At 35.5% G+C, this 25,959-nt stretch overlaps 2 protein-coding genes across 6 annotated transcripts in view; one reads left to right on the forward strand and one right to left on the reverse strand.

Annotated features, from left to right (window-relative positions):
- Gycbeta100B (guanylate cyclase soluble subunit beta-1-like) overlaps window positions 1-25,959 on the forward strand; it is a 122,823-nt gene that overhangs the window by 70,484 nt on the left and 26,380 nt on the right. Inside the window, exons 6-7 of the mRNA XM_090391801.1 lie at window positions 15,665-15,805; window positions 16,844-17,001. Of these exons, the coding sequence (XP_090247927.1) occupies window positions 15,665-15,805; window positions 16,844-17,001 (299 nt within the window). The remainder of the gene's footprint in view (window positions 1-15,664; window positions 15,806-16,843; window positions 17,002-25,959) is intronic.
- LOC150107333 (L-aminoadipate-semialdehyde dehydrogenase-phosphopantetheinyl transferase) overlaps window positions 1-25,959 on the reverse strand; it is a 169,965-nt gene that overhangs the window by 33,228 nt on the left and 110,778 nt on the right. For 2 of the 5 annotated variants that reach the window (XR_016548193.1, XR_016548192.1), the window contains exon 6: window positions 6,029-6,149. The exons of 1 other annotated variant lie outside the window; for it this stretch is intronic. The gene's annotated coding sequence lies outside the window, so the exon portion shown is untranslated. Of the gene's footprint in view, window positions 1-6,028; window positions 6,150-16,805; window positions 16,950-25,959 lie in introns of those variants that run through there. 2 more of the 5 variants (XM_090391195.1, XR_016548190.1) reach the window with 2 other exon arrangements.

Below are 25,959 nucleotides of genomic sequence, written 5' to 3' on the forward strand. Positions count from 1 at the left end.
GAAGATTAATGTTAGAGATTGTGCAACAGAAGTGTGTCACAGAGAAGACAGTTAGCATATCACCAAGATACAATAATAGAGTAAAGGAGAAGAGTAGCCAATGAATGATATGATAGTGAGAATGTGCTGAAAGAGAGGCTTAGATTATGTGGACATCTGGTTATATAAGAGAACTGTATAAGAGAGATGGGCTGCATTTGAACATGGAAGGATACAAGCATCTGGAGAGCAACTAAACATGTCAAGACAGGAGAAATTAGAGTTGCCAGGGAGGACAGTGGCAGGGATGACCTTTTGTAGAGATAGTCACTTGGGGAGATGAGTAATGTATGATATATCATCACAGAGTCAAATGGAGTTGGGAGGAGGGAGAATAACAGAAGGTATAAGAATAGTGATAATGCACTGATCAGGATTTGACAAATGCAGTCATCCACTTGCCCATGGCGAACAAATTTGCCAGCTGCAAATAGCTGCAGGTCAGACAAAATTGAATATTTTTTAATAAAAAGAACATTTTAAACAAACTCTTTTAACTTTAAGAAGCACAGATACAGCACCACTGATCAGTTTATGAACTCTTACTGACTTATTGAGACATATTAAAAATTTGGGGGATTTGAATAGGATTTTGCATAATTTGTCAAGGCCTAGTACTGATGATTACAAATGCTAGGGAATAAAGGGAACGAATTGGTGGCATTAATTGCCTCAGCTTGTCCAAAGATTGTGGGGATAATTTCACGTAATTGACATAACAGGATATCTGGATTGGAATAGAAGCAGAAGGATATATCGTGTTTTGTAAGGATAGGAAGGGTAAACAGTGCTGGAGTGTTACAGTTGGAGTTTTGTTCTCTCAAAGTAGTGGAGAATTTAGAAGGGAATGAATTGGTAGCATTAATAGCCTCAGTCTGTCCAAAGATTGTTGAAATAATTTAATGTAATTGACAGAAGAGGATGTCCTGATTGGAATAGAAGAAGAAGGATAAGTTTTGGCAGAATAGGAAGGGAAAACAGAATGCTCGTGTGTTACTTATGGTGGAGTGTTACAGTGATGAGTGATATTCTCTCAGAGTGGAGAATTTAGAACGAAATGATACTAATCATTTTGAGAGTGTATGGCACAAGGGGAAGGTGGGTAGGATAGGACAAGATATTTAGTGGGATATTGTTTTAGGTAAAGAGCAAGATATGTTTAGGCAGTTAAGTCGAACAATGCAAAATGAGTGATCATTATGAGAGATTTTAACTACAAACTGGGAAGAGGAAACAGCATATAATAGTAAGGAAATGGAATTTCTAGGATTGTTGAGAGCAAACATCTTAGGCAACATGTAGTAGAGGAAGCAAGAAGTACAAGAATTTTGGATTTGGTCCTAGTATCAGAAGATTTGATTGTAGCTGAGATGTCATTCTTGCCCCATTTGGGGAAGAGGAGAGAGTGGGTACGTAATCTTGACTTAGAGGATGAATAGACACTAAGTCAAGACTTCATTGCCACTCTCTCTCTCTCTCAACTAATGAACTCTAACAGGAACTGTAGACTTAAAAAAAGGTTATGGAAAAAGTATAAGTGGAGCAGCTGCACCAGGAATGTAAGACTCAGCTAGGAAAATGAATCCAAGTAAACACCTATGGAATTCTTTTGTTATATGGCCAGCAGAAGAGAAATAATTGTGGAAGAATGATACTGTTAGATGAAAATGTAGGTCATGTGACCAATGTGAATGATTGTGGATTTATTTAATCATCTTTCTCTTATCAACTGCTCTTTAATAAAAGCAGCTGATGAGGAAAAGGCATATACTGCTATTTTTTTGGAATTTGACAAGGTGCCAAGGCATTTGACAAAGTGCCACATAAGCTGATATTTAAGTTATAGCATATGAGTTTAGATAACAAGTTAGTGAAATGAACTGGAGATTGGCTATCTAACAGATACCAAAGAGTTGTGTGCAAGCGAGCAGTGTCAAAGAAGCAAAAGGTTACAAGTGGAATTTTAAAGTTTACTAGGAGCCTCTACTCTAACCTTTTTATGTCAATAACACTGTCAATGGATTATTGCGAGGGAAGCAATATTCAACTGTTTGCAGATGATATGAAGCGGGAATGGTTTATTAGTAATAATTTCAATGTGATAATAATCTGGAAGGATTCAAATAAGCTTTCAATTTGACATATGGACATATGAATAGAAATGTCAGTTTTAATGCGACTAAATAATACCCCAGTAGCGCACTCAGGATTTAATGATGACCCGAGTTCAGTAGACAATTTGAGAATACACACTACGCATCACATACGACCTATGACTGAGCATCTGCAGTGATTGCTAATTCATAAGTAGTATAGAAATAGAAGACATGACACAACATAAATGGGAAAAAAAAAAAGAATTTTAATTAGGAAAAGATTTTTGAAAAATTTTCTAGTGTTTTTTTTCCCCGTTTTCTTTTTTTTTGGGGGGGGTCACCACTGTAATACCCTGAAATTTGAGATCCATCAATGAGACTGCATACTCTATTAGTAGAACTATGCTACATGTAGTGGAGGAAGCAAGAGTTCTATGGATGATGATCAATAAAAATTTGAAGTTTATGGGACATATCGAAAAGGCTGGTGACAGTAATTGAGAAGGATGCAATACTGCATGACTGAGAATGATGTTGACCAACAGATAGAAGAGTGGCGATTCCAATATATAAAGCCCTGGTCAGATCACATCTAGAATACTATGCTTGGATCTGATTGCCAGAATTTGAAGGAGAATAGATTAACCTTGAAGAGTGTGCAGAGGTGAAATATATATGATAAGGATAAACTGTGGATATGTGCACTGCAGAATTTGATGGGCAGACGATGAAAAGGTGATATGATTGAGACATTTAAACAGTTAAGAAGTATGATGGTAATACTGTTATTTTTGATCAAATGAACTATAGGAGAGAATAAATGACTACTATTTGGGTTTTTTTTTAAAATTTGTTTTAAAACAAAGTTATACCAACTAATTTCACCAACTGTGGCTGCTGGCTTCATCAGGATAAAAGATGCATAAAAATAGTAAGAACACTTAAATGCTAAAACTGCTAACACTCTTTCTTCTTTCACTATGCATTATTCCCGCTTCCTATGCAGGGCCCACATGTTACTTAGATGCAACTTCTTGTTAGTACCACTCCCAACCGACCTGTCGCCTAGTCTGCCACTGGGGGGGGGGGATATATTTTTGGCTGTAGAAGTGTATGTTCACGGGGCCGGTTTGCCTGCTTGCGGGATGAAAAACGCCAGATAAACTGGCAGGAAAAAACCTACTGCCCGCACCTAAGACCGGCTAACTTGGCTATGCCTGAGGAAGATCCTCTAGTTCCTCATGTCTTCGACGAGAATCGAACCTGGGACACTCCTTTCCCAGGCATATGGTTGTGAAGCGCAAAGCCACTAGGCTAACCAAGCGAACCTGCTAACTGCTAAAAACTGCTAACATGAAAACCATTAAATAAACCAAATACAATTGTATTTTTTATAAAAGCAGAAGAACGCGTACATCACACGCATAGCATGTATATGATCTGCTAGTTGTTGTGTAGGAACGATTTGTAGTTGGCGGCAAAATTCAGTTCTGGCACGTTGAACGATCTAATAAGGGTCTTCCAGATCTCAGGCAGAATCAATCCTTGGTTTCTATTAAGGTTTTGTTCTGAGCGGACAACCGTTGTGGCTTCTTTTATAATTCAGGAGCAGAAGTCCTCTACTAAGTAGGGCATTGAGCTTTTATCCCATTCTATAATGTGATTAGTCCTAGCAAAATGAAAGGCTAACCGTGATTTGTCTTCTCTATTATTATTGACGTCTCCTATGTGCTCCTTCTTCCTGATTTCAAAACTTCTTGAAGTCTGGCCAATATAGTTCACGCCATACAAGCAGGGGATGTTGTAAACTCTGGCATATTTAAAAAATGGATGACTGTTTTTTGGAGATCGTAAAAATTGGCGAATGGTCTGTGCAGGTTTAAAAGCTACTCGTATACCATGTGGCTTGAGAAATCTGGCAATCTTATTAGAAATTGTCCCTACAAACGGAATTCCAATGGTAGAATTATAATGTATATCTTCAGGTTGTCTTTGTGGGGGTCACAGAAAAGTATCTTGTCGATCAATTTCTTAGGATAACCATTCTTTGTAAGGTCATTTGATATCCGGGGAAGTTCAACTTGGAAGTCTTTATCATCTGTCATAATGAGAGAGGCTCTATTTTTTAGCATGTGTACAATGCTGAGTTTCTGAGAAATATGGTGCGAAGAAGTGAAGTGCAAGTATCTACCTCTATTGGTGGGTTTGCGATAAACTGTAAGGTTGATACGTCCATCTATTGATTTCTTGATTAAAATGTCCAGAAATGGTAATTGGTTAGTTTTCTCAAGCTCCAGAGTGAATTTAATTTTTTGATACAAAGAGTTAATCTTGCTTAGAAAATTGAGCAAATCATTTTCAGTATTGCAATGGGAAGCTCTCTTTCACCACCCTGTACAGATCTCTTTATGGAGAAATTTGAAAGTATAATTTTATCTCAACTAGACTCTAAACCCACAGTTTGGTGGAGATATGTTGATGATATTTTTATTGTTTGGAAAAATAAGGAAAAGGATTTGCTTGATTTTCTGAGCAAGATTAAATCTTTCTAAGCAAGATTTAATTTTTTTTGCATCAAAAAATTAAATTCACTCTAGAGCTTGAGAAAGATAACCAATTACCATTTCTGGACATTTTAAGTAAGAAAGAACACTTAAATTTAGCATTTAAGTGTTCTTACTATTTTTATACATCCTTTACCCTGATGAAGCCAGCAGCCACAGTTGGTGAAACTAGTTGGTTTAACTTTGTTTTAAAATAAATTTGACCAGAAAAAAACCCAAATAGTAGTCATTTATTCTCTCCTATAGTTAGGGGGTAGTTACAGGATTGACACTGGGGAGATCTTTCAGATGGTAAAACAAGGGAATGGAGCAACGACAAAGAGGCAATATCTGGAAGGTACAAATGAAGTGGTGAGCATGAGGGTGAGAACTGACCTTTTTTAGCATGGAGGGTGGCTCGCCCATGGAATGCACTGCCTGATAGGATGGTGAGAACATGAACAGTAAACAAGTTTCAAAAGTGGTGTGATAGACTTTGCATTATCTAAGGTGGGTCCTGCAACTAGTCGTGGCTCCAGAGATTATTATTATTATTATTCAGACCTCCAAGGAGTCAAAAGACTCATCGAGGGAGGTCCTTCCTAAGACATAAAGTCTGTGAAGACTCAGTGAGGGGAGGTCCCCCCCTGAGAAACACAAAGTCTATCATACCACTCTTTAAACTCACTGACTGTTCTCGCTCCCACCACAGGTGGTAGTCCTGAATAAGAATATAATAATTCATACAGCCCTCTTTTTTGGTTATAGATGACTGTAAGCATATCCAGGATTTGATATTGATGCTGATTTTGCATATTTTCATAGTTAATTATATATATTATTAACATGAAATTATATTATATAATAATAGAGATGATTTTCATAGTTAAAGACAGTAAGTGAACTGGAGTAAAAACACAATAAAACCAGATTTCGCCATCTCATCAATCCTAATTAGGCTTGATGAGATCCTAATCATCTTTAACCAAATATACACTAATATTAAATCCATACTATAATAGAAGAAAAGAAGATTTAATCTTCTTTTCATTTATTAGAGTATGGAATCAATACATGAGAAACACATTATATAGCTATTTTATTATCTGATCTTCAGTGCCCTCAAGCAGTCTGGACACCATGCAACTAGCTGTACTTCTTGTATTAGTTATTAGTAGATAGAATAAAAAAAAAAGTGCTTACACTTTTTTCTTTTTGCTTACACTTTATCCAAGTATATAATTTCTTGGTATCTTTAATTTATAGTATAACCAAGTGAAAAAACTTCCAACAACTTTCTCTAATAGAGAGTAATTTAATAATAAGGTGTGACACCTTTTAGAAACTTACTTATGAAAATATGACTTCTATATTACTTTAATCTTAGTATCACTTCTGGGTCTGGCTTGTACTGAAGATGATGTAATGGGGAAAGGAACAGGCTTTCCTCAAAAGGAAAAAGTTGAAAGATCTGTATAAAGAGAGAAGCTGGTTTGTAACAAACCAATGCAATAGTATAGAATGTAGCAACAAAAAAATGTAGTATATTTTACAAAGCCACAATGCCTACCATAGAGAACTATATTCCTATCCACCTCACAATTTTACATATAACCAACTTTTCCAATACTTTAACCACAACTCCTGAAATATCAACTGGTCTGTAATGTCTTGGAGTCATCTTTATGTAATGGAATTATCTTTTCCTCTTCCCACTTCTTTGGAATCTTGCCAAAGCAGAGACTTAGATTAATTCATCAGAAGCACTGTCAATTCTCTTGCACATTCATGTAGCGATAGCACATAGGCCAACATGACATCCAGTCTCACTACTGTATTCACGTTGCTATTTTTCAATATGCTGAGGCACCTCCTGTTCCGTGTGCGATGGCAGGGAAATAAGAATAGCTCCACTGTAGCCCATGCATGTCGTACGAGGTGACTAAAATGGGTATCCAGTGCCTGGGGGGGTATAGCTGGGTCACCCTGTCTCGGGGGGTTATAAATACAGAGGCCTGATCCTCCAGGTTGGGGGGGGGGCATGGGGCTGACGACCCCACTCTGGAAAAAAAACAAGTTGTTACGAAATCGAAAGAAATAACTGCTGGATGGACTAAATGGCGACAAAATGGCAAATGTCTTAAGGATATGAGAATTAGATCATGGAACGTACTTTCTCTTTACTGATCTAGAGCTTTAAAAATGCTGCTGGAACAATTGGATAAATACAGGATGGTTGGTTATGGTTATACAAGAAATAAAATGGACAGGAGAGAGGAGGAGGGGGGTTATGGAAAAGAAAAATCATATTTTTTTTTTATAACTGCCAAATGAAAGATCGCATGTTTGGAACAGGTTTTATTGTACACAAGAGGATAAAACATCTTATGGACTTCAAAGCAAACTCACCTTGAATGTGTAGATTACAAATTAAAGGACAGTTTCTTAACTACAGTTTTATATGTGTACATGCTCCAACTGAAGAAAAGAATGATGCTGAAAAAAAAGAGTTGTTTTATGAAGAATTAGATGAGATCTATGGGGAATATTCAAAGAGGGATGTAAAAATTATTACAGGTGATTTAAATGCCAAGATAGGCAAAGAGGATACACACAGGCCAACCATTGGGAAATATAGTTTACATAATGAGACTAATGGGACTAGATTGATCAACTTTGCTTCTTCAAGAAATATGGTTATTGGTAGTACAATGTTTAATCATAAAGATGTTCATAAAATGACCTGGAAGTCTAATGGAGACACCTTTAACCAAAATGATCATCTTTTAATAGATGCAAGACACCTATCCAATTTGATGTATGTTAGAACCTACAGAGGAGCAAATATTGATTCTGATCACTATTTGATTATATCAAAGATTAGAAGCAGAATATTTAATGCAAGGAAGATATATGGGTCCCATGCTAGAAAGTTTAATAAGGAAAGATTGAAGGAATCAGGAGTTAAAGCCAAATATAATGAAAGCATCAGTGAAAACCTGTCTGGTCTAACAACTGGTGAGTGTGTTAATGAAGCTTGGGATGTTCATAGTGACAACAGCAGACATAGTATTAGGAAAAGTCAGTAGAGTTAAGTATAACCATTGGTTTAATGCAGAATGTGAACGTGTGACTGTATTAAAAAATGAGACATACAAACAAATGCAGCAAAGGAACCACACTTGTAAGGCTGAGGAGGAATATCATTTGGCTAGAAAAGAAGAAAAACGAGTGCATAAAAATAGAAAGAAGAAATATTATGAGGGTGAACTTAAGGAATTGAATCATCTCAGAAGTATGAATGAAAGTAGATCTTTCTATCAAAAGTTAAATAGCACTCGGAAAGATTTCCAGCTTAGAACAACGTTATGTAGGGATAAGGAGGGTATAATTTTGAGTGGGAATGAAATGATACTAGGAAGATGGGCAGAGCATTTCGATGAATTATTGAATATAACTATATCTGGTTAATTAGATGATATGGAAGAGAGCCAAGATCTAGAAGCAGTTGAACCAGTACCAACAGATGCAGAAGTGGAGGGCTATTAAAAAACTTAAGAACAATAAAGCCCCAGGAATGGATACAATATAAGCAGAATTAATTTAAAGTGTAGGTACAGAATACTTTAAGCAGCTGTGTCAACTTAACAAAAAAATCTGGATTAATGAAACAATTCCAGATGAATGGAATCTTGACTGTTATATGCCCCATCCATGAGAAAGGTGATGTAATGGCATGTTCTAACTATAGAGGAATTAATTTACTATGTACAACTAATACAATTTTCTCTAACATTCTATTTAAGAGACTTTATTCCTATGTAGAAAATGTTATTGGCAATTATCAGTGTGGATTCCGTCAAGAAGATCTACAAATGATCAGATTTTTAATAAACGCCAATTACTTGAAAAATGTAATGAATTTGGAATTGAAACACACCATCTTTTCATAGATTTTAGAGCTGCATACAATAGCATAAATAGATCTAACTTATTTATTGCAAATGAGGAACTACAGATTCCAAAAAAACTTGTTGCTTCAGTTAAAGCTACAATGAAAAATACTCATTGTCAGATCAAAATTCAGAACATGTTGTCTAATCCAATATATATAAAAAATGGTGTTCAACAAGGGGATGACTTAGCTTGCTTACTGTTTAACATAGCACTTGAAAAGGTTTTCAGAGATGCTGGAATTAATACAAGGGGAACTATTTTCTACAAATCAGTACAAATTATGGCATATGCAGATGATATCGATATTATAGGAAGGACACGAAAAGCAATGGAAGAAACTTTCATCAGTTTAGAAAAAGCAACAAAGAAGATGAATTTGCAGATTAACCAAGAAAACACAAAGTATTTGCCAGTAACTAGAAAGATTTGTGATAATAATCCTTCTCAAATTGAAATTGGTTCCTATAAATTTGAAACTGTACATAGTGTTATATACTTGGGATCAGAAGTTAATTGTAAAAATGATATCAGTAGTGAGATTCAGAGACATATTCTTTCTGCAAATAGATGCATCTGTGGACAAAGGAAACACCTAAAGTCACATCTGATCTCAAGAAAAACAAAGATAATGATGTACAAAGTACTTGTAATACCAGTTTTAACTTATGCCTCTGAAACTGGGTATTATCAATGGCAGATGAAAGATTGCTAAGTCTGTTTGAAAGAAAAGTTCTCAGATATATTTTTGAAGCAGTACAAGAGAATTGTGTGTGGAGGAAAAGGTATAACCATGAACTATACAGATTATTTAATGAGCCAGACATTATTAAGTACATAAAAATAAATAGATTAAGTTGGGCAGGACACATTATATGAATGGATAGTAATAGAATAGTTCAGAAGATGTTTAATGCCAAGCCGGAAGGGAAAAGAAAAATTGGAAGACCTAAATTAAGATGAGAAGATGCAAGATATTAAGGTTTTAGGAGTCAAAAATTGGAGGAGTTTGGCATTGAATAAGGAAGGTTGGAAGAAGTTTCTGAAGAAGACCAGGGCCCAAACAGGGCTGTTGAGCCAATGATGATGTTGATTATGAGCACCTCCTGTTCATCTACCTCAATTCTCACATCAGCAACTGCAGAATATCCACATTGGATAACACACCCTTGCAAAATGATCAGTCAGCAACCGATCTATTTCTTCTGCTTCTGTCACCTTCTTGCCATCAGCATTGATTAAAGTCATCCTTTTGTAATTGCTACTCTCTTACTCACTAAATAGTGAAAAAACACTTTTGGATTTACTTTGACCTGCTTAGCTAATTTTCTATCATAATCTAATTTGGCCTTTCTTGCCTGCACTTTGTGCTATTCATTAGTAGGCTGATTACCTTTTTTTTTCTTTATACTCTCTCTCTCTCTCTCCATAATGTTTTCTCTTTCTTTCTTTTCGTTTTTTTTTTTAATACTTTCGCAGCTCCTTCTTTATATCTCGACTCATCTGCTAACCTCCACTTGATTTATCCTCCTGATTGTCATATGCAGGCTGACAGTGCTGCTCTCAAATATTCCCTGATCACTTCTCATGCATTGACATTCTTCCCTTGTTGCTTCTTAAGTCACAGCATTGCTCCAAACTGTCTCCCAAGTCTGTCAATAATTATAGACTTTAAACCCTTTTTTGATAGGGAATTCCACATGTTTAGCAACCTCCCAGAACAGGATGCATCGTCACTTTTCCCAGTTGGAGTCAGAGTGTCTACTTGGTTCTGGATATATTTTCTGATACTATTACCAGATCCGACACTCTCAACCCTCTGGTCCCCTCCCTGACATGCTGTTTGAAGTAATTATCCTAGCAATTGTACAAATTCCTTTAATCTACACAAAAAAATACAAGGAAATAAGTAATAATATTTATTTAAAAGCATATATTTCAGCCTGAATATTACAGGCTGTCATCAGTAACATCATTACAAAGTAGAATGCAAACAATGGATTATTTGAAAGCATGATGTTATATATAAAACAATGCAATTGTATAAGTGAGGAAACACTGCATTGGTAAATTATTCATTAATTAATTTCACTAAAAAAAAACTTTAGTGATGAGTGATTAGAATAAAATTCCCATATCTTAGATAGTGAGAGGCAGTGATTCTGATTTAAGTTTGGATGGTGAAGTAAGGCCTCAGCACTTTCTTTAAACAAATGTTCAAATTTATAACGACACAGATGACGTAAGCATGTTTCAGGCCATAGGATATTGTGGTCTATATCTATATCATGCTGTGCCAAGCAATATTTCTCAGATTTCCTGTTATTAATATAAAATTAGTGTGTTTGTGTTCTCTTTTCTGCTGAGAGTCCAGTTTGTCTGAAGTAAAAACAATAACAGTCACATGGAATTTCGTAGACACCTGGAAACAGAGGAAAACATTTATCTTTGAAAAATGGAAAATAATATGAAAAATAATTTGTTAACAAGAAGAAAAGTAGCCACTAAATTGTATCCCTTAAGAATTCTGGTAATGGGTTCTGCAATGCCAGAAAATCATCAAAATGTATGGGATTGGGACTTGATATCAGTACCCAAGGTGCACAGGATCCTGTAAACTTGCCTATTATGTACAACCTGGAATATCTACAGCAAAAAGAGAATATTAAAACAAATATTGACAATACTGAAACCATGCAGTGAGACAGAAAACAGTTGCAATTTTATAACAATAACAATAGTGCATGCCATTCGGAGAATCAATGTGTGCTTTACAGAATACTCCATAAATAAATTTCATGGTAAGAAACTAACAAAGATCTGAAGAATATCATCTGTGGTTAAAATGTAACAAAACAGTTGCACTTGACTGCACACAGAGGGCATGATATGATCAGGTCACTAGAATATATCTTTTTTTTTTTTTTTTACTATCAAGACAAGCCATATAAATTCAAAGAACTAGCATGCTCATCTAGAGAAGGCTTTCACAAACATCCATGCCCAAGGCAGGATTTGAACCCACAACCTGTTAGTTGGAGAGCAAGTATGCTATCTACTAACAACCAGGCTGGCAACTAGTTAGGGTATTCTGCATCCTTGCTTTATCAGGTACCTTTTTATATTATGATTGCTCTATCTTAAAAATCTAAGGTAATCAGAGGCATAAAAGCCATGTGGGAACTAAATCTTTAAGGGTGATTTATAATTTTCATCTGAATGTATTGGATTATTACAATTGATAATGGAGGTGCATGGTAATGGAAATAATGTCATTACAAAGATTGTACTTTGTTCAATCTTTGTAATGACATTATTTTTGTAATGACAAAATACAGTGTTATTTTGAAGAACACTTCACATCCATTGTTTATTCTTCTTTCAAAATATAGACTAAATGCCTGTTTCAGCATCTAAAGGAATATACTTCCATTCTCTCTCTAGGTCTTCCAATATCTCTTTTCCCCTTCAGCTTCATATTTTATTACTTTCTTTGGTAGCCTTCTTTCTTCCATTCATTAGACATTTTCTCCATTATTTTGGTATTCTTTTATCATTTATTGCCTGTATCTGTAATTCCTTCTTTATTCAAGGCTGAATAAGGTAGATGTAAAATGGATGAATGTGGAGATTAAACATGAAATCAGGAAAAAGAAAGTACTTTGGAGGAAGTACAAGATGAATAATGGTAATCAGTCACATGAAGAATATAAAGAACAAGCCAGGAGAATGACTCAGTTAGTAAGGAAAACAAAAGTAAAGTATGAGCAGAAATTGGCAAATCAGGCTAAGAAAAATTCTAGAGTTTTTTAGATATGTGGCAAGTAGAAGGAAGAATGCTCAAGGAAAGATGAAGTTAAAGGATGAAAGTGGTAGAATGGTAACTGCTGCAGAAGACATTGTTGAGGTATTCAGTGATCAATTTATATGTTTCATCCTGATCAGGGTGGAATCATGAGGAACTTAAGACATAGGAGAGGATAGCTTAATTGTGAGTGAGCAGGAGGTATTTGAGGAAATAAATAACCTTGATGTTAATAAGGCGATAGATTTGATGACATATCACCAAGCATCTTAAGAGAATGTTCCAGGAAACTGGCAGTAGCATTGGCATGCCTGTTTAATAAGAGTTTTGCAACAGCACAGGTTCCAAGGCAGTGGAAGGAGGGTAAAATTGTTCCACTGCATAAAGGCAGTGATAAGGCTGTAGCTTCAAATTATAGGCCAGTCTGTATATCTGGAGTTGTGGTGAAGGCCCTGGAGAGAGATTGATGAGAAGTAGGATACAGAAACGGGTTGATAACAGAAGTATTCTCTGTGGTTATCAGCATGGGTTTGTTAAGAGGTGATCATGTTTCACTAACTTACTTATGTACTATAACAAGGTGACAAATACCTTGGACAAGGGAGATGCATATACAGTGATGTACTTGGATTTTGCAAAGGCTTTTGATAGACTGCCACATGACAAGCTCTTAAATATATTGAAACAGATTTGATTGGATAACAGACTTCTGTGTTGGATCAGTGACTGGCTGTCGAATAGGTATCAGAAAGTTGTATATGGGGGTGCAGTATCTCGAAAGAGAAAGGTCACCAGTGGTGTGCAGCAAGGGTCAGTTTTGGGGCCATTGTTGTTCAATTTGTATGTTAATGATATTGGGTTCTGTTTAAATAGTGATATCCAGCTGTTTGCAGATGATACAAAACTGGGGAGAGCAATGCACAGTCAGGCTGATGTTAATGCCTTACAAGAGGACTTGAATAGATTGCATGAATGAGCAGGTAAGTGGAACTGTCAGTTCAATGTTGCCAAGTGTGAGGTTTCAGATTTGGTAAGCAACAATGGGATCAGTGGCGGCCCGTGCATAAGCACTGCGATACTGCAGCACCCCCAAGGAAAAAATGAAAAAATTAAAATTTGTTTGTGTTTATAAATAATAACAATGCTTACAACACTGTATAAATGCAATACAACATGTTAAAGTTTACAGCTTATGTTTTGACATTGATTGAATAGTTAATAATTGGAATTGTTCGATTAACGCTTTAGATTACGAAACAAATGCACAGCGATCTAACACCGATAGTTTGTGCTTTTCACTGCATGGTTACATCATTCCCAACTGTAACAGCTCAAACAGCAGTGTATTTTTAATATGTTTATGCGCCTTATTTCTGTGAGATATGAAACGTTTATTATTGATGCGTGGTAAACTATTTTTTGTAAATCTTATTTTATTTTGTTAAAATAACATATAATTATTTATTTATTATAGATACAAGGCTGAATTATGACGAGTGTCACTGTTGAAAATATGAAAAAAATAGTATTTTTTCAATCATCGTTACACAAAACAAATGCACTGCGATCTAACACCGATATTTAGTTTGCCTTCTCGTTGCACATTACGTCCTTAGATACACTGCCACTTGGGTAGTGTATCTTATGCCTGTGCTCATTATTTCTGTGAGATATGAAATGCTTATTATTGGCGCGTGTTCGTGGTGAACTATTTTTTTTGTAAATCTTATTTTATTTTGTTAAAATAACATATAATTATTTATTTATTATAGATACAAGGCTGAATTATGACGAGTGTCACTGTTGAAAATATGAAAAGAATTATATTTTTTCAATTATCGTTACACAAAACAAATGGATCTAGCGCCGATATTCGTTTGCACTTGTCATTGCTATTGATACGAAACTTTAATTATTGGTGTTTGTGGTGAGGATGAAATATTTTTAATAAAGCAATTTTTAATATGTAAATTTATTTATTAATAAATTTGTTACTGATTAGGGAAAAAAAAGTGGTGTTTTTTTTTTTGTTTTTTTTTGTATATTTTTCACCGGCTGCCACTGGATGGGATGCAAAGTATACACTTGGTGGAGGAGAAACTTTAACAGAAGTAGAGGAGATGAGAGAGAGATCTAGGAGTGATGGTGGACAAGGACATGAAATTCAGGGTCTACATTGCGCAAGTTGTGAAGACATCACATTGAATAATGGCAATGATGCAGAGAACCCTGACATGCAGAAATAGAGAGGTTATGATTCCATTGTATAAGTCCTCCCATCTTCTATTCTCTCAAAATCATCTCTCTCTCTCCTGGGTTTTCATGGTGACGAGGATATGTTGAAAAGGATACAGAGAAGATTCACAAAGGTAGTCACAGTGGTCTTTGGAATGTGGAGTATGAGAACAGATTGAGAGAACGTAAGTTGCAGAGCCTTGGGAATAGGAGGAAGGGGGGGGGTGAGGGATATGATTGAGACATATAAGCTGGTGATGGATTGTTATCAGGTAGACATGGAAGAGATTTTTCATAGAATGGGAAAGGGGAGTAGAACAAGAGGCCATTGCTGGAAACTGCATAAGGAGGGTGTGAGCAAAGGAGTGAGAAGCAGGTTCTTTGCATGGAGAGTGGTTGGTGAGTGAAATGCATTGTCTGGGTGTGTTATGGATGTGGACACATTGAATCAGTTTAAGACTCATTTGGATGAGCATTGTATGCAATAGTGAGTACCTCCCATGATGAGTCTCTGACTCCATGGAGGTCAAATGATGATAATAATAATAATAATTTCATCATTAAAAGATGTACAAAAATGGATAGAACGCGAAATGATGAAATTTTATTTTGAATGCTTGCATTCTATTTTGATCTTTTTTTCCCTCTCTATACCCAACTCTTTGAATCATATAATACTAGTGGTACTGTCATGACTTTATTAATTTAATTTTTTTATATAAATTTTTCTTATTTTTAATCTTTTTTAAATTTTTATATAATTTTCCATATTTTTATATAATGTAACATTTTGTATATAATGCAAATAATTATCAAGAATTTTAACAAGGAGTCACTAATTTATAATTAAATTAGTTTTCATTAACTGAGAGAAAAGTTTTATGAATCATTCTGAAAACTAAGAAGAGGTTTAATATATATATATATTTTTTTTTTTGACATTATATTAACAATTTATTTTGCTATTCTACTGATATTTGTTCTTTTACAAGGTCGAGACTGTTGGAGATAAATACATGGCAGTTAGTGGATTACCTGAACCATGTGAAAGTCATGCAAAATGTATTGCTCGCTTAGCTCTTGACATTATGGATCTTTCAAAACAAGTGAAGACAGAAGAAAAAGAGAGTGTAGTAAGTTATTATCATCATAATCAAACCTCAACAGACCTATAGGACTCAGTGGGAGATGTTCTTAAACTAACCAATGTATCATATAATAACACCTAAAACTCATTTGCTGTATCTGCACTCAAGAACACACTCTCGTGCAATGTATCACCAATTACCTACCATCCTCCAAGCAAAAAAAAAATTATTTTTTACTCTCTTGTTCATTTCATGTACACATTTATATCTCAACTCATCCGCTCAACCTCCACTTGATTGCTTCCTGATTTTCCTCCCATTCTTCTATTCTCTCAAAATCATCTCTCTCTCTCTCCATATACATACAGACCACAAGCTTCTATATTTCTATCATATCACGTCTTCTGTTCTGTCTATTAAACTGATTACCTTTAACTTTACTATTATACATATAATGCGAAAGTCCTAATATGACCTAGTTATTTTTAAACCATCTCCCTAGCAACAAGTTTCCCAGATAACCAAATCCACATACAGAAAATCCTGATTAAGTCTGATAAAGACTTTAATACAATGACACATCAACATCATTTTCTCTAATTGTTATTCTCATTATTTCAGTACTTTATTTCATCATTAAAAGATGTACAAAAATGGATAGAACACAAAATGACAGTATATCTCCTCAATTTCATTTTTTGTCTACTATTATCTGTATATATACTGCATCTCTTGTGATATATCCCAACAAGAATATATAACATTTCTCCCCCTATCTTCTGAAGTAGACTATTCCTATAATTTTTTTTTTAATTCAAAGGCTTCTTTTTAAAATATGCAGCACAAAGGCACATGTCAACATAGTTTTTATATTTCAGTTTTTATAATTTTATATTTATAACCAACTATAAAAAATATGTCCAGCGAAAAAAATAAAATAAATAAATAAATAAATAAAATAATAATAAACACTTATAAGAAAGATTTCTGATGAAAGTTACTATATAACTTTTAAAATTAGAATTTGTTACATTGCACAAATACTTGAATTATAGCAAATAAATTTTAATCTTGATTTCATAGCAAGTCACAATAGGCATCCATTCAGGAGAGGTAGTGACTGGAGTTATTGGCAAGAGGATGCCTCGGTATTGCTTGTTTGGTAACACTGTCAACCTCACCAGCAGAACTGAAACAACAGGAGAAAAGGGTCGTATCAATGTGTCTGAAGATGCTTACAGGTAAGTTTTTCATTATGAAAGTAATACTATATGGTTAACTGCCTGCCTGATAAGAATTATAAAATATGAAATTTACACAGCTAAATTACTATACTTGTAAACCTATAGCACATCAGTACTGCAAGTGGTCAGAGGATTCTTTTAATTATTACTTAATTTTTTTTTAAAATAATCCAATCCTGCTGGAACTTTTTCAAGTCACTTCAGATCTCCATTAAGCAGCCACGGTCCTACACCAGGCCCTGAAATTCATCTCATGCCTGAATACAGTTGCAAACATACATGTCAACCACAAGATTTGAACCTACACCCTGTTCGCTGGACAGCAGGTATGCTATCCACTTGACCATTAGACCAGCAAAAATGTAATGTCTTATTTAATTTTATTTTAGTTGGACTTCTCACTGATATTTAAATAAGGGATGTGGCCCTTACTAATATATTGCTGAATTAGCCTCATTGGCATCTCTGCTGAATACATTAACCAAAGAAAAATAGCATGTAGAATTTTTGGAAGCTCAAAGCACTGTAGATGAGGATATTCATTGAAGACTTACCACAGTATATGATAGCAACATTTTGCTGCAGCAATGCATATAGTTACATTTCAAAAAACATAGTGCCACTGATGTAAAACAATCAGAACACTTATCACACCAGCAATGATGAAAACATCTATGCATTTATTCTCAACAGCAGGAGGGTGACTATTAATCAAGTGGCAAACCAACTGGAGATTATTCATAGTTCCACTTAGGAAGTCATTCATGGTAGACTTCAAATTCATGAGGTTTACACAAGATGAGTACTCTAACAGCTCATGGAAAAGCATTGACAAAACCTGTAAGCATCTGTAACTGCTTTGTGAAATGATATTGTGAGAAAGCTGACATCTTAGTGATGTGCAGTGTCTTTGGTAAGGAAAAATGATCCACCATTATGAGCCAGATTACAAACAATGGAGTGTGGAATGGAAACACAAGACATACCCTCTAAATAAAAGTTTAAATCCCAAACTTCAGTGTAAGAAGTGATACATTGGGACAGTCACTTTTGGGGGGAGGGGGATTCACAAGGACTAGTCCTAAAACATTATCAGGAAAGGAGTACATTCATCCCCTTCCCCTGCTGTGGGTCAAACTGGAAATGCTCTAGACATTGCAATTTGAGGTTCTACAGACTCCTCCATACAATAAAACTTCACTCCATAAGTCTATTGAATAATAGACTCATGAAAAATGGCATATCAGAAGTGATTTGATATATCATTTTTCCAGCAATCTATGTATGGCAGTAAGCCATACATAGACTGCTGAATTTTTTTTCTCTCCTGAAAGCTTGTTTGTTTTAGGTTTAATGGCACAAGAACAGCTATGGTCATAGTGTGCCAGTAAAACAAGGTAATAAATAAGGGGCACAAATAAGTATAAATCAGTATATAAAAACAAATATATATACACTTTTATATATATATGTTAAAGATACCAAGCTATTTTAAACCTGGTTTTACTCCATATCCCAAGTAAGCAAACAGACAAATAAGTCAAGTTTGCGCCTGCACGTAATGCAAGTCTAGCTGACCCTGCAGGTAGTGCAAGATCAAGGTAACTCATGGTAAAAGTAGAATAAGCTCTGATCACTAATCTTAATATTTACCCATTTGCATTATGGGTAAATATTAAGATTAGTATTTCCTATTCTAGAACTTAGCATGATTTGTTTATAACTGCATGTATATGTAGTATTTAAGTAGCTGAAGGAATAAACATTTAGGGTGATCTTATAGAAATATTTAACATGCAATGTACAAGATCTTTTAATAAAGATATTCTCACCAATTTTATGCTTAGCAAATTAAGAGTGTGGCTTGTGACTCGCCACAGTGAGCACAGACTACCACAAACTGAATCTGAGAGTGGAAACTTGTGTGCTAAATGTTTTTCATGAACACATGGGCCTGAAAAAATTGGAAGGCACATTGGTTGGGAGAAAGAGGTTCCCGCTTAGACTGGGAAGATTCAGTTGAATAAAAAGCTCTTGATAAAGAAAGTGAGGGATTCTTCTGAAACCAAAGTAATGTAGTTCTTTCACTATTCCAAATCTCTCAACTATCCTTCAAAATATCTGTGAAATGGTGCATGGTTGGCTATGCAGAAAAGTGGACATCACAGAAAAATTATTGTTCCCAAACAAGTTGTCATCAATTTCCCACTTGAAGAGTGGGAAAAGTGAGGGCAAGCAGATAGTTTAAATCAATGAATTATATAAATCAAGTTGATATTAAATCTAGCATTATTTCAAAGCCAAATACAGAAACTATAAGTTTCATAAAAAGGTGGATCAAAGAGCTTATGGGAATATTCACTGGCATTCACGAGTTGCCTTAGTGCAGACATAGAAGACATGAGCGCTTGGCCAAGCGTCCATATATTTGCCTTTTATTGGTCCATTTTGATAATGTTTTACCGGCCTGACAGCTGTTTCGTACTGGTTGGTTTTCCTCAGAGACCATGCAGAAACCTGAAGAGAGCAAAAACTCTAGTTCATTACTAAGGAACGTGAAGTGTCAGAAAGGTGTATTTTTCATAAGCGAACTCTCAGTTGGTGCATAAAGTATTTACTAAAATAAAGAGCCAAATGGCTTCAGTTCAGCTATGCACAATTATATAAATCAAGTGGATATTAAATCCAGCATTATTTCAATGCCAAATGTAGAAACTATGAAAGTTTCGTAAAAATGTTAACCAGAAAGCTTACAGGAATACACTCACTGGCATTCACGAGTTACCTTAGTGCAGACCATATAGAAGACATGAGAACTTGCCCAAGCATTCATATATTCGCCTTTTATTGGTCCATTTTGATAAGGTTTCACTGGCTTGATGCACCAATCGAGAGTTCGCTTACAAAAAATACACCTCTCCAACACTTCACGTTCCTTAGTACTGAACGAGAGTTTTTGCTCTCTTAAGATTTCTGCCTGGTCTCTGAGGAGAACCAACAAGTTCGAAACAACTGTTTCTGCATTCGGCTTTGAAATAATGCTGGATTTAATATCCACTTGATTTTATATAATTTTGCATTGCCAAATTGAAGCCTTTTGGCTCTTTATTTTAGTAAATTACAATGAATGTTTCAGTAGGAACATGGGAGGTGTTTCTTGAGAGAGAGAGGTTGTAGCTTAAGTGCATATGCTACACAAAACTCTTCCTCTGATATCAGTTCAAATGTTACCAGTGGCAGCCGGTGAAAATTTTAAGTGGGGGTGCTGCATATACAAAATTTTAAAAAATTATTTTTTTCCTAATTAGTAACCAATTTATTAATAAATAAATTTACATATTAAAAATATTTCACTCTCACCACGAACAAACACCAATAATAAAAGTTTTGTATCTCACAGAAATAATGCCCACATGCATACAATTTATCTATAAGCAACACTGCCCAAACGAGCAGTGTCGGAAGCTGTAATATGCAATGACAAGCATAAATGAATATCGGCGAATCTAGCTGCAATTGGCCTAACGTGATAATTCCGACACTGTGTTAGATTGCGGTGCATTTGTGTTGTAATCTAAAGTGTTAATCAAACAATTCCAATTATTAACTATTCAATCAATGTCAAAACATAAGCTGTAACCTTTAACATGTTGTATTGCATTTATATAATGTTGTGATCATTGTTATTATTTATAAACACAAACAAATTTTAATTTTTTCATTTTTTCCTTGGGTGGTGCTGCAGTGTCTCAGTGCTTATGTACGAACCGCCACTGGATGTTACCCAAAAGTGTCATGTTCATTTAAATCCCCCATTGAAAGTAAAAGGAGTGGTAACTACAACATGACATCAAAGCCATCCTGAGAGATATCTGCAGAAGAAGAAGACAGGCAAATGCAACATACTATTATAGTGAAATAAATAAAGAGCCAAAAGGCTTCACTTTGGCAATATAAAAATTATTTAAATTAAAGGGATATTTAATTCCATATTATTTCAAAGCCGAATATGAAACTCTAAGATAGATACTGGGCAACTCGTAGTAAAGGGGGGATAAAGCTAGGATCGCTATTCTTAGTATTTGCCCTAATGTAAAACTCATCCCCTAGGAGATGTATGTTGTTTTACATTAAGGGAGATAGGTCACTACCCAGACCGGTTTCAACCTTTATTGAGGTCTCATCAGTGAGTAGGTAGACCAAATAATACCAAGATCGTAGCGATAATAGCTTTAATACTTTATAGTACGAGTTGTCAAAAAGGTGCACAGATAAATTAATGAAATAAATAAAGAGCCAAAAAGCTTCACTCTATTTATTTTGTGGGATATTTAATCCCACATTATTGCACTGCCCCAGGTATTTGCTTACGCTTGGACTTGCTGAACTTTTATATTTTGCTATATTTGGCATGAAACTCTTTGATTTCGATCTTAGAGTTTCTTATTCGGCTTTGAAATAATGTGGGATTAAATATCCCCTTAATTTATTTCATTAATTTGACTCTTTATTTCATTAATTTATTTCACTAATTTAAATAATACTGTTATAAGAAATCAGACTGAGAGCTGGATGGCAACCAGAGCTGTACCAGCACTTTTCCTGAGGCACTAGTGCTCCTGCCTCTCCCCCCCCTCACACACACACACTGTTTGGAACCCTTAAATTGGCCATATTTTTTTTACACCCCCAGCTGTGCATAAGTATGGCCCTGATGGCAAATGCCTCTACATTTGTATTAAATGAGACCTGCTGGAAGGGGGATATGGTTACCCACAAGGATAGTGACTCCACTATGGGCAGGTCCATCCCCAGTCCTGTCCTGTCCTTACAAATGATGGCTACATTTCGTAATGCTGGATCATCACTGGACTTCAAATATGTTTCCTGAAGATAAAAGCAGATCAGGTTCTTGATGTCATTGATTTTTCAACTGAATCCATAACACTTCCATTGTAGTAATGTTTTCATTATTTCTTTGTCATCTGGCTTCCTATGTTGAAAGATTTTGTTTTCATTAACCTTGGATTTCTTTTTGTAGAACTGTGGACAGCTAGTGCGCAACATTTCTTCATCAGGAAAAATATCCAAAATATTGTAAAATTGGAGACTTGCTCTAGGACACTAGGTATATTAATTGTTTTATCTGCTTGTGGGGGAACACAGGTACCATGTCATATACCCTGGTGTGGATATTCCATTTTTTTTTTTTTTATTATTACTAGAATCTCATGTACTGGGACAATTTTTGGCATGTCCTAGGTGTGAGTCCATATCAATTTTTCTCTTATGTGCTCTAGAGAGAAGGCAAGCAAATCATAAAGTTTAGAGATGTAATTATGAGAAGGTAGGATGAACATACGTGCTAAGGTCCTTACTGACAACTTTCTTCTTTACAGTTGCTTTCTCAGCATAGGAAAGTCTATCATAAGATGTAGCGAACTTTTGTGGTATACTGCTTCTTGCCTCCTGATAGAGGATGATGCTCTGCTTGTTTTTTATCTTTTGGATCTCCTTTTCATCCTTCCACCTTTGGTATGCTTGGTGATTTTATTGCCTCTTTGGGCACAGACAGCAGAGCCATGGCAGGCAGTTTGAGAATACCTGCTGTTCAGTTGTACATCCCAAATTGATGTAGAGCTGAACTGGACAGTTTAGATACCCTGCTTTCACAGATGTTGGTAGTTTAGGCATGTGAAAGTAAGGATGATAATCCTAGAGGGAACCAGGTGAATATCCCTACATGAGTATTCATCTTCTCATAGCTGTCACACCTTGGTCTTTCATTTCAGAGTAGATTATCTTCATCTGGTACTTCGAGAAGGTATGATATGACATCAATTAAATTGGAATCCCTCTATGTATAGAGTGATATGTTAATGCATTAAAACTATTTGGTTGAAAATAATTAAAATTAGTTAAAATTAAAACATATATATATAAATGACCACGGGGTGCTTAAGGATCAAAGCTGTATAACTGAGAGGAGACCTCCACATAGCCTTTAACGGAATGCGGAGAACCAACCAGAGCTTCTGACCTAATGTCTAATCCTCACCTTCTCGTGGTGCACCCTGTTGGGTATCTACTTGGATACTGAACGAACGAGGATGGGCTGGCAATTTGGGATTTAGCCAACCAAATTGTATTCTTATTGGTTAAACCAAAATATAGAATGATGGTACAACATGACAAAATTTCATGCCGGCTGGGGCGTCGCCCGGTTAAACAAGGCCCCCGTTGTTTTCGCCAGGGAACCAGGGCGAACAGCGAAAAGTCAGCTACTGGAACAAATCTGAAAACAAACCCCAACTCAACATCACCAGAGTTAAAGATCGGTACTATCAACGTAAGAAGCCTGAATGGCAAAGAAATGGAGCTAGCTGAGGAATTAGATAAGTACCAGATCGACATAATAGGGGTGACTGAAACAAAAAAGACCAAAACTGGTGAGCTCTTTCTGAGCAATAAATACAAAATGTTATATTCAGGCAATGACAATCAAGGAAAAGAAGGAGTAGCCATAGTATTCAACACAAAATACGAGGCTAATCTTCTGGAATGGCAGTCAGTCTCAAGTAGAGTAATGTGGGCAAATATGAGAATGGGGAACTGGACAATGAGACTTATTTGTGCCTATGGTCCCACAGAAGGTTCTACTAAGGTAGAAGTGGAGGAATTTTTTGAGGCTTTAGAAAAAGCAACAGACACAATGAAAAATGAAAAGTTGGTCCTTGTTGGGGATCTAAATAGCAGAGTAGGAAATGATTGTGAGACATACAAAAATATTTTGGGAAAATTTGGAGAAAAGAGCAAAGCTAATAATAATGGCAAATATCTGTTGGATTTCTGCTCAGGACATGGACTGGTTATTACTAACACCATGTTCAAACATAAAAATGTGCACAAATTCACATGGAGAGAAGAGGCTAGGAATAAGAAAAGTCTCATTGACTATGTTATTGTTGATAGTGATGTTTTCTCCCTGGTGCAGGACACCAGAGTGTACAGAGGATTTGAAATTGGAAGTGATCACTATGTACTCTTGAGCAGGATAAAACTGAATTTAATATTGAAAAAAATAACATGTAAGAAAGTTTTAAAGCGAATAAAAGTTGAGCAGCTCTCAGATGTGAACTGTACACTAAAATACACAAAGATTATTGAAGAAAAAATGAAAGAGTTTGAGAAAAGGAATCAAACCTTGGAGATTCATTGGCAAACTCTGAAGAAAACATTGATTGATTCTGCCAGAGAGGCATGTGGTGAGGTTGTCTGTAAGGATAAAAAAATCAGAACTCCCTGGTGGACACAGGAAGTTAAAGAGGCAGTGAAGGAAAAGAAGAAAGCATATCAAATGTTCCTGGCAAATAAGTCAGCTTGTGCTCTTAGAGAATATAGAGACAAATGCAAGAATGCTAAACACTGTGTAAAACTAGCTAAACAAAAGTCATGGAAGGACTGTGGCAAGAATATAGAAAATAAATATCAAGAAGGTGGCAAAATATTCTGGAGGTTGTTGAAGAAGCTTAAGAATGGAGGAAAGAGTGCTTAATAAAAGGAATTAGAGATGATAAAGGTGACATGAAAACGGGAGAAAAAGATATCCTTGAAGTATGGAGTAATTACTTTGAAAAACTGCTACATGAAACAAGCAGTGATGACAGCACAGTGGTAAAAAACACTGACCAGGCATGCAGTCAGGAATACAAATCCATACTTGAAGTAGAAAAAGCCATCAAAGGCTTGAAATGTGGAAAGGCAGCAGGAGTAGATGATATTCGACCAGAAATGCTGAAGTATGGTGGTATAAGAGTCTTACAGTGGCTGCACTGCATAGTTCAGAAAGCCTGGACAGAGGGACGAATTCCCGATTATTGGAGTAGAGCTCTCATAGTAACCATATATAAAAATAGAAATAAAACTGCATGTGAGAATTACAGAGGTATTTCCCTACTGAGTTCCTGGCAAGATCTATGCAAGTATACTTGAGAAACGGTTGAGAAGAATTGTGGAAGAAAAGCTTGGTGAAGAACAAGCTGGATTCAGGTGAAATAGAGGCTGTCAGGATCAGATCTTCACTTTACGACAAATAGTTGAGAAAGCATGGCAATATAACAAAGATCTGTATTTAAGTTTTGTCGATTTGGAAAAGGCATATGACAAGAGAGAAGCTATTCAATATGCTGCAGTTATATGGTGTCAATGGGGCATTATATCAAGCAATACTTAGTCTTTATTTGAGTTGTAAGTCAGCAGTTAGAATTGAAGGAAGTACAGGAAGATGGTTTAATGTTAAATCTGGTGTGAGACAAGGATGTACATTATCCCCTCTGTTATTCATTATATATATGGATCACATTATGAAGGAAAGTGGTATTAAACATGATATCAAAATTGGAGATGTTAATGTCAGCTCTTTGCTTTATGCAGACGATGTTATACTTCTAAATAAATCTGCTACAAGTCTGCAAGATTCTCTGACTAAATTGAATAGCTGTTGTAATAGATATGGTATGAAGGTCAGCAATAAAAAGACAAAGACAATGAAAATAGGCAGAATCATTGAAATGGAGAACCTGTGGAACAAGTAAAACATTTCAGCTATTTAGTCTCGATTTTTACTGAAGATGGTAAATTAAATATAGAAATAGACAACAGAATCAGCACAGCTGGTATGGTGGGAAGTCAATTGAATAAATTCATATGGAATAAGAGAGAAATTAGTCGGAACACTAAATTAGCTGTATACAAGACAGTGTTCAAACCAGTTTTAACTTATGGATCTGAGAGCTGGGTCAGAAAAAAAACTTGACCAAAGACTAGAGACCACAGATATGAGAGTCCTGAGAAAGATTATAGGCGTGAACAGATGGCATCAATGGCAATATCATATTAAAAACGAGGATATTAGGAAAGAACTTGACATTGTCAGCATCCAGGAATCTGTTAGCA

The sequence above is a fragment of the Typopeltis vanoorti genome, chromosome 4 (genome assembly GCF_054136105.1).
Source record: "Typopeltis vanoorti isolate ZY-2024b chromosome 4, IOZ_Tvanoo_1.0, whole genome shotgun sequence".
Lineage (NCBI taxonomy): Eukaryota > Metazoa > Arthropoda > Arachnida > Uropygi > Thelyphonidae > Typopeltis > Typopeltis vanoorti.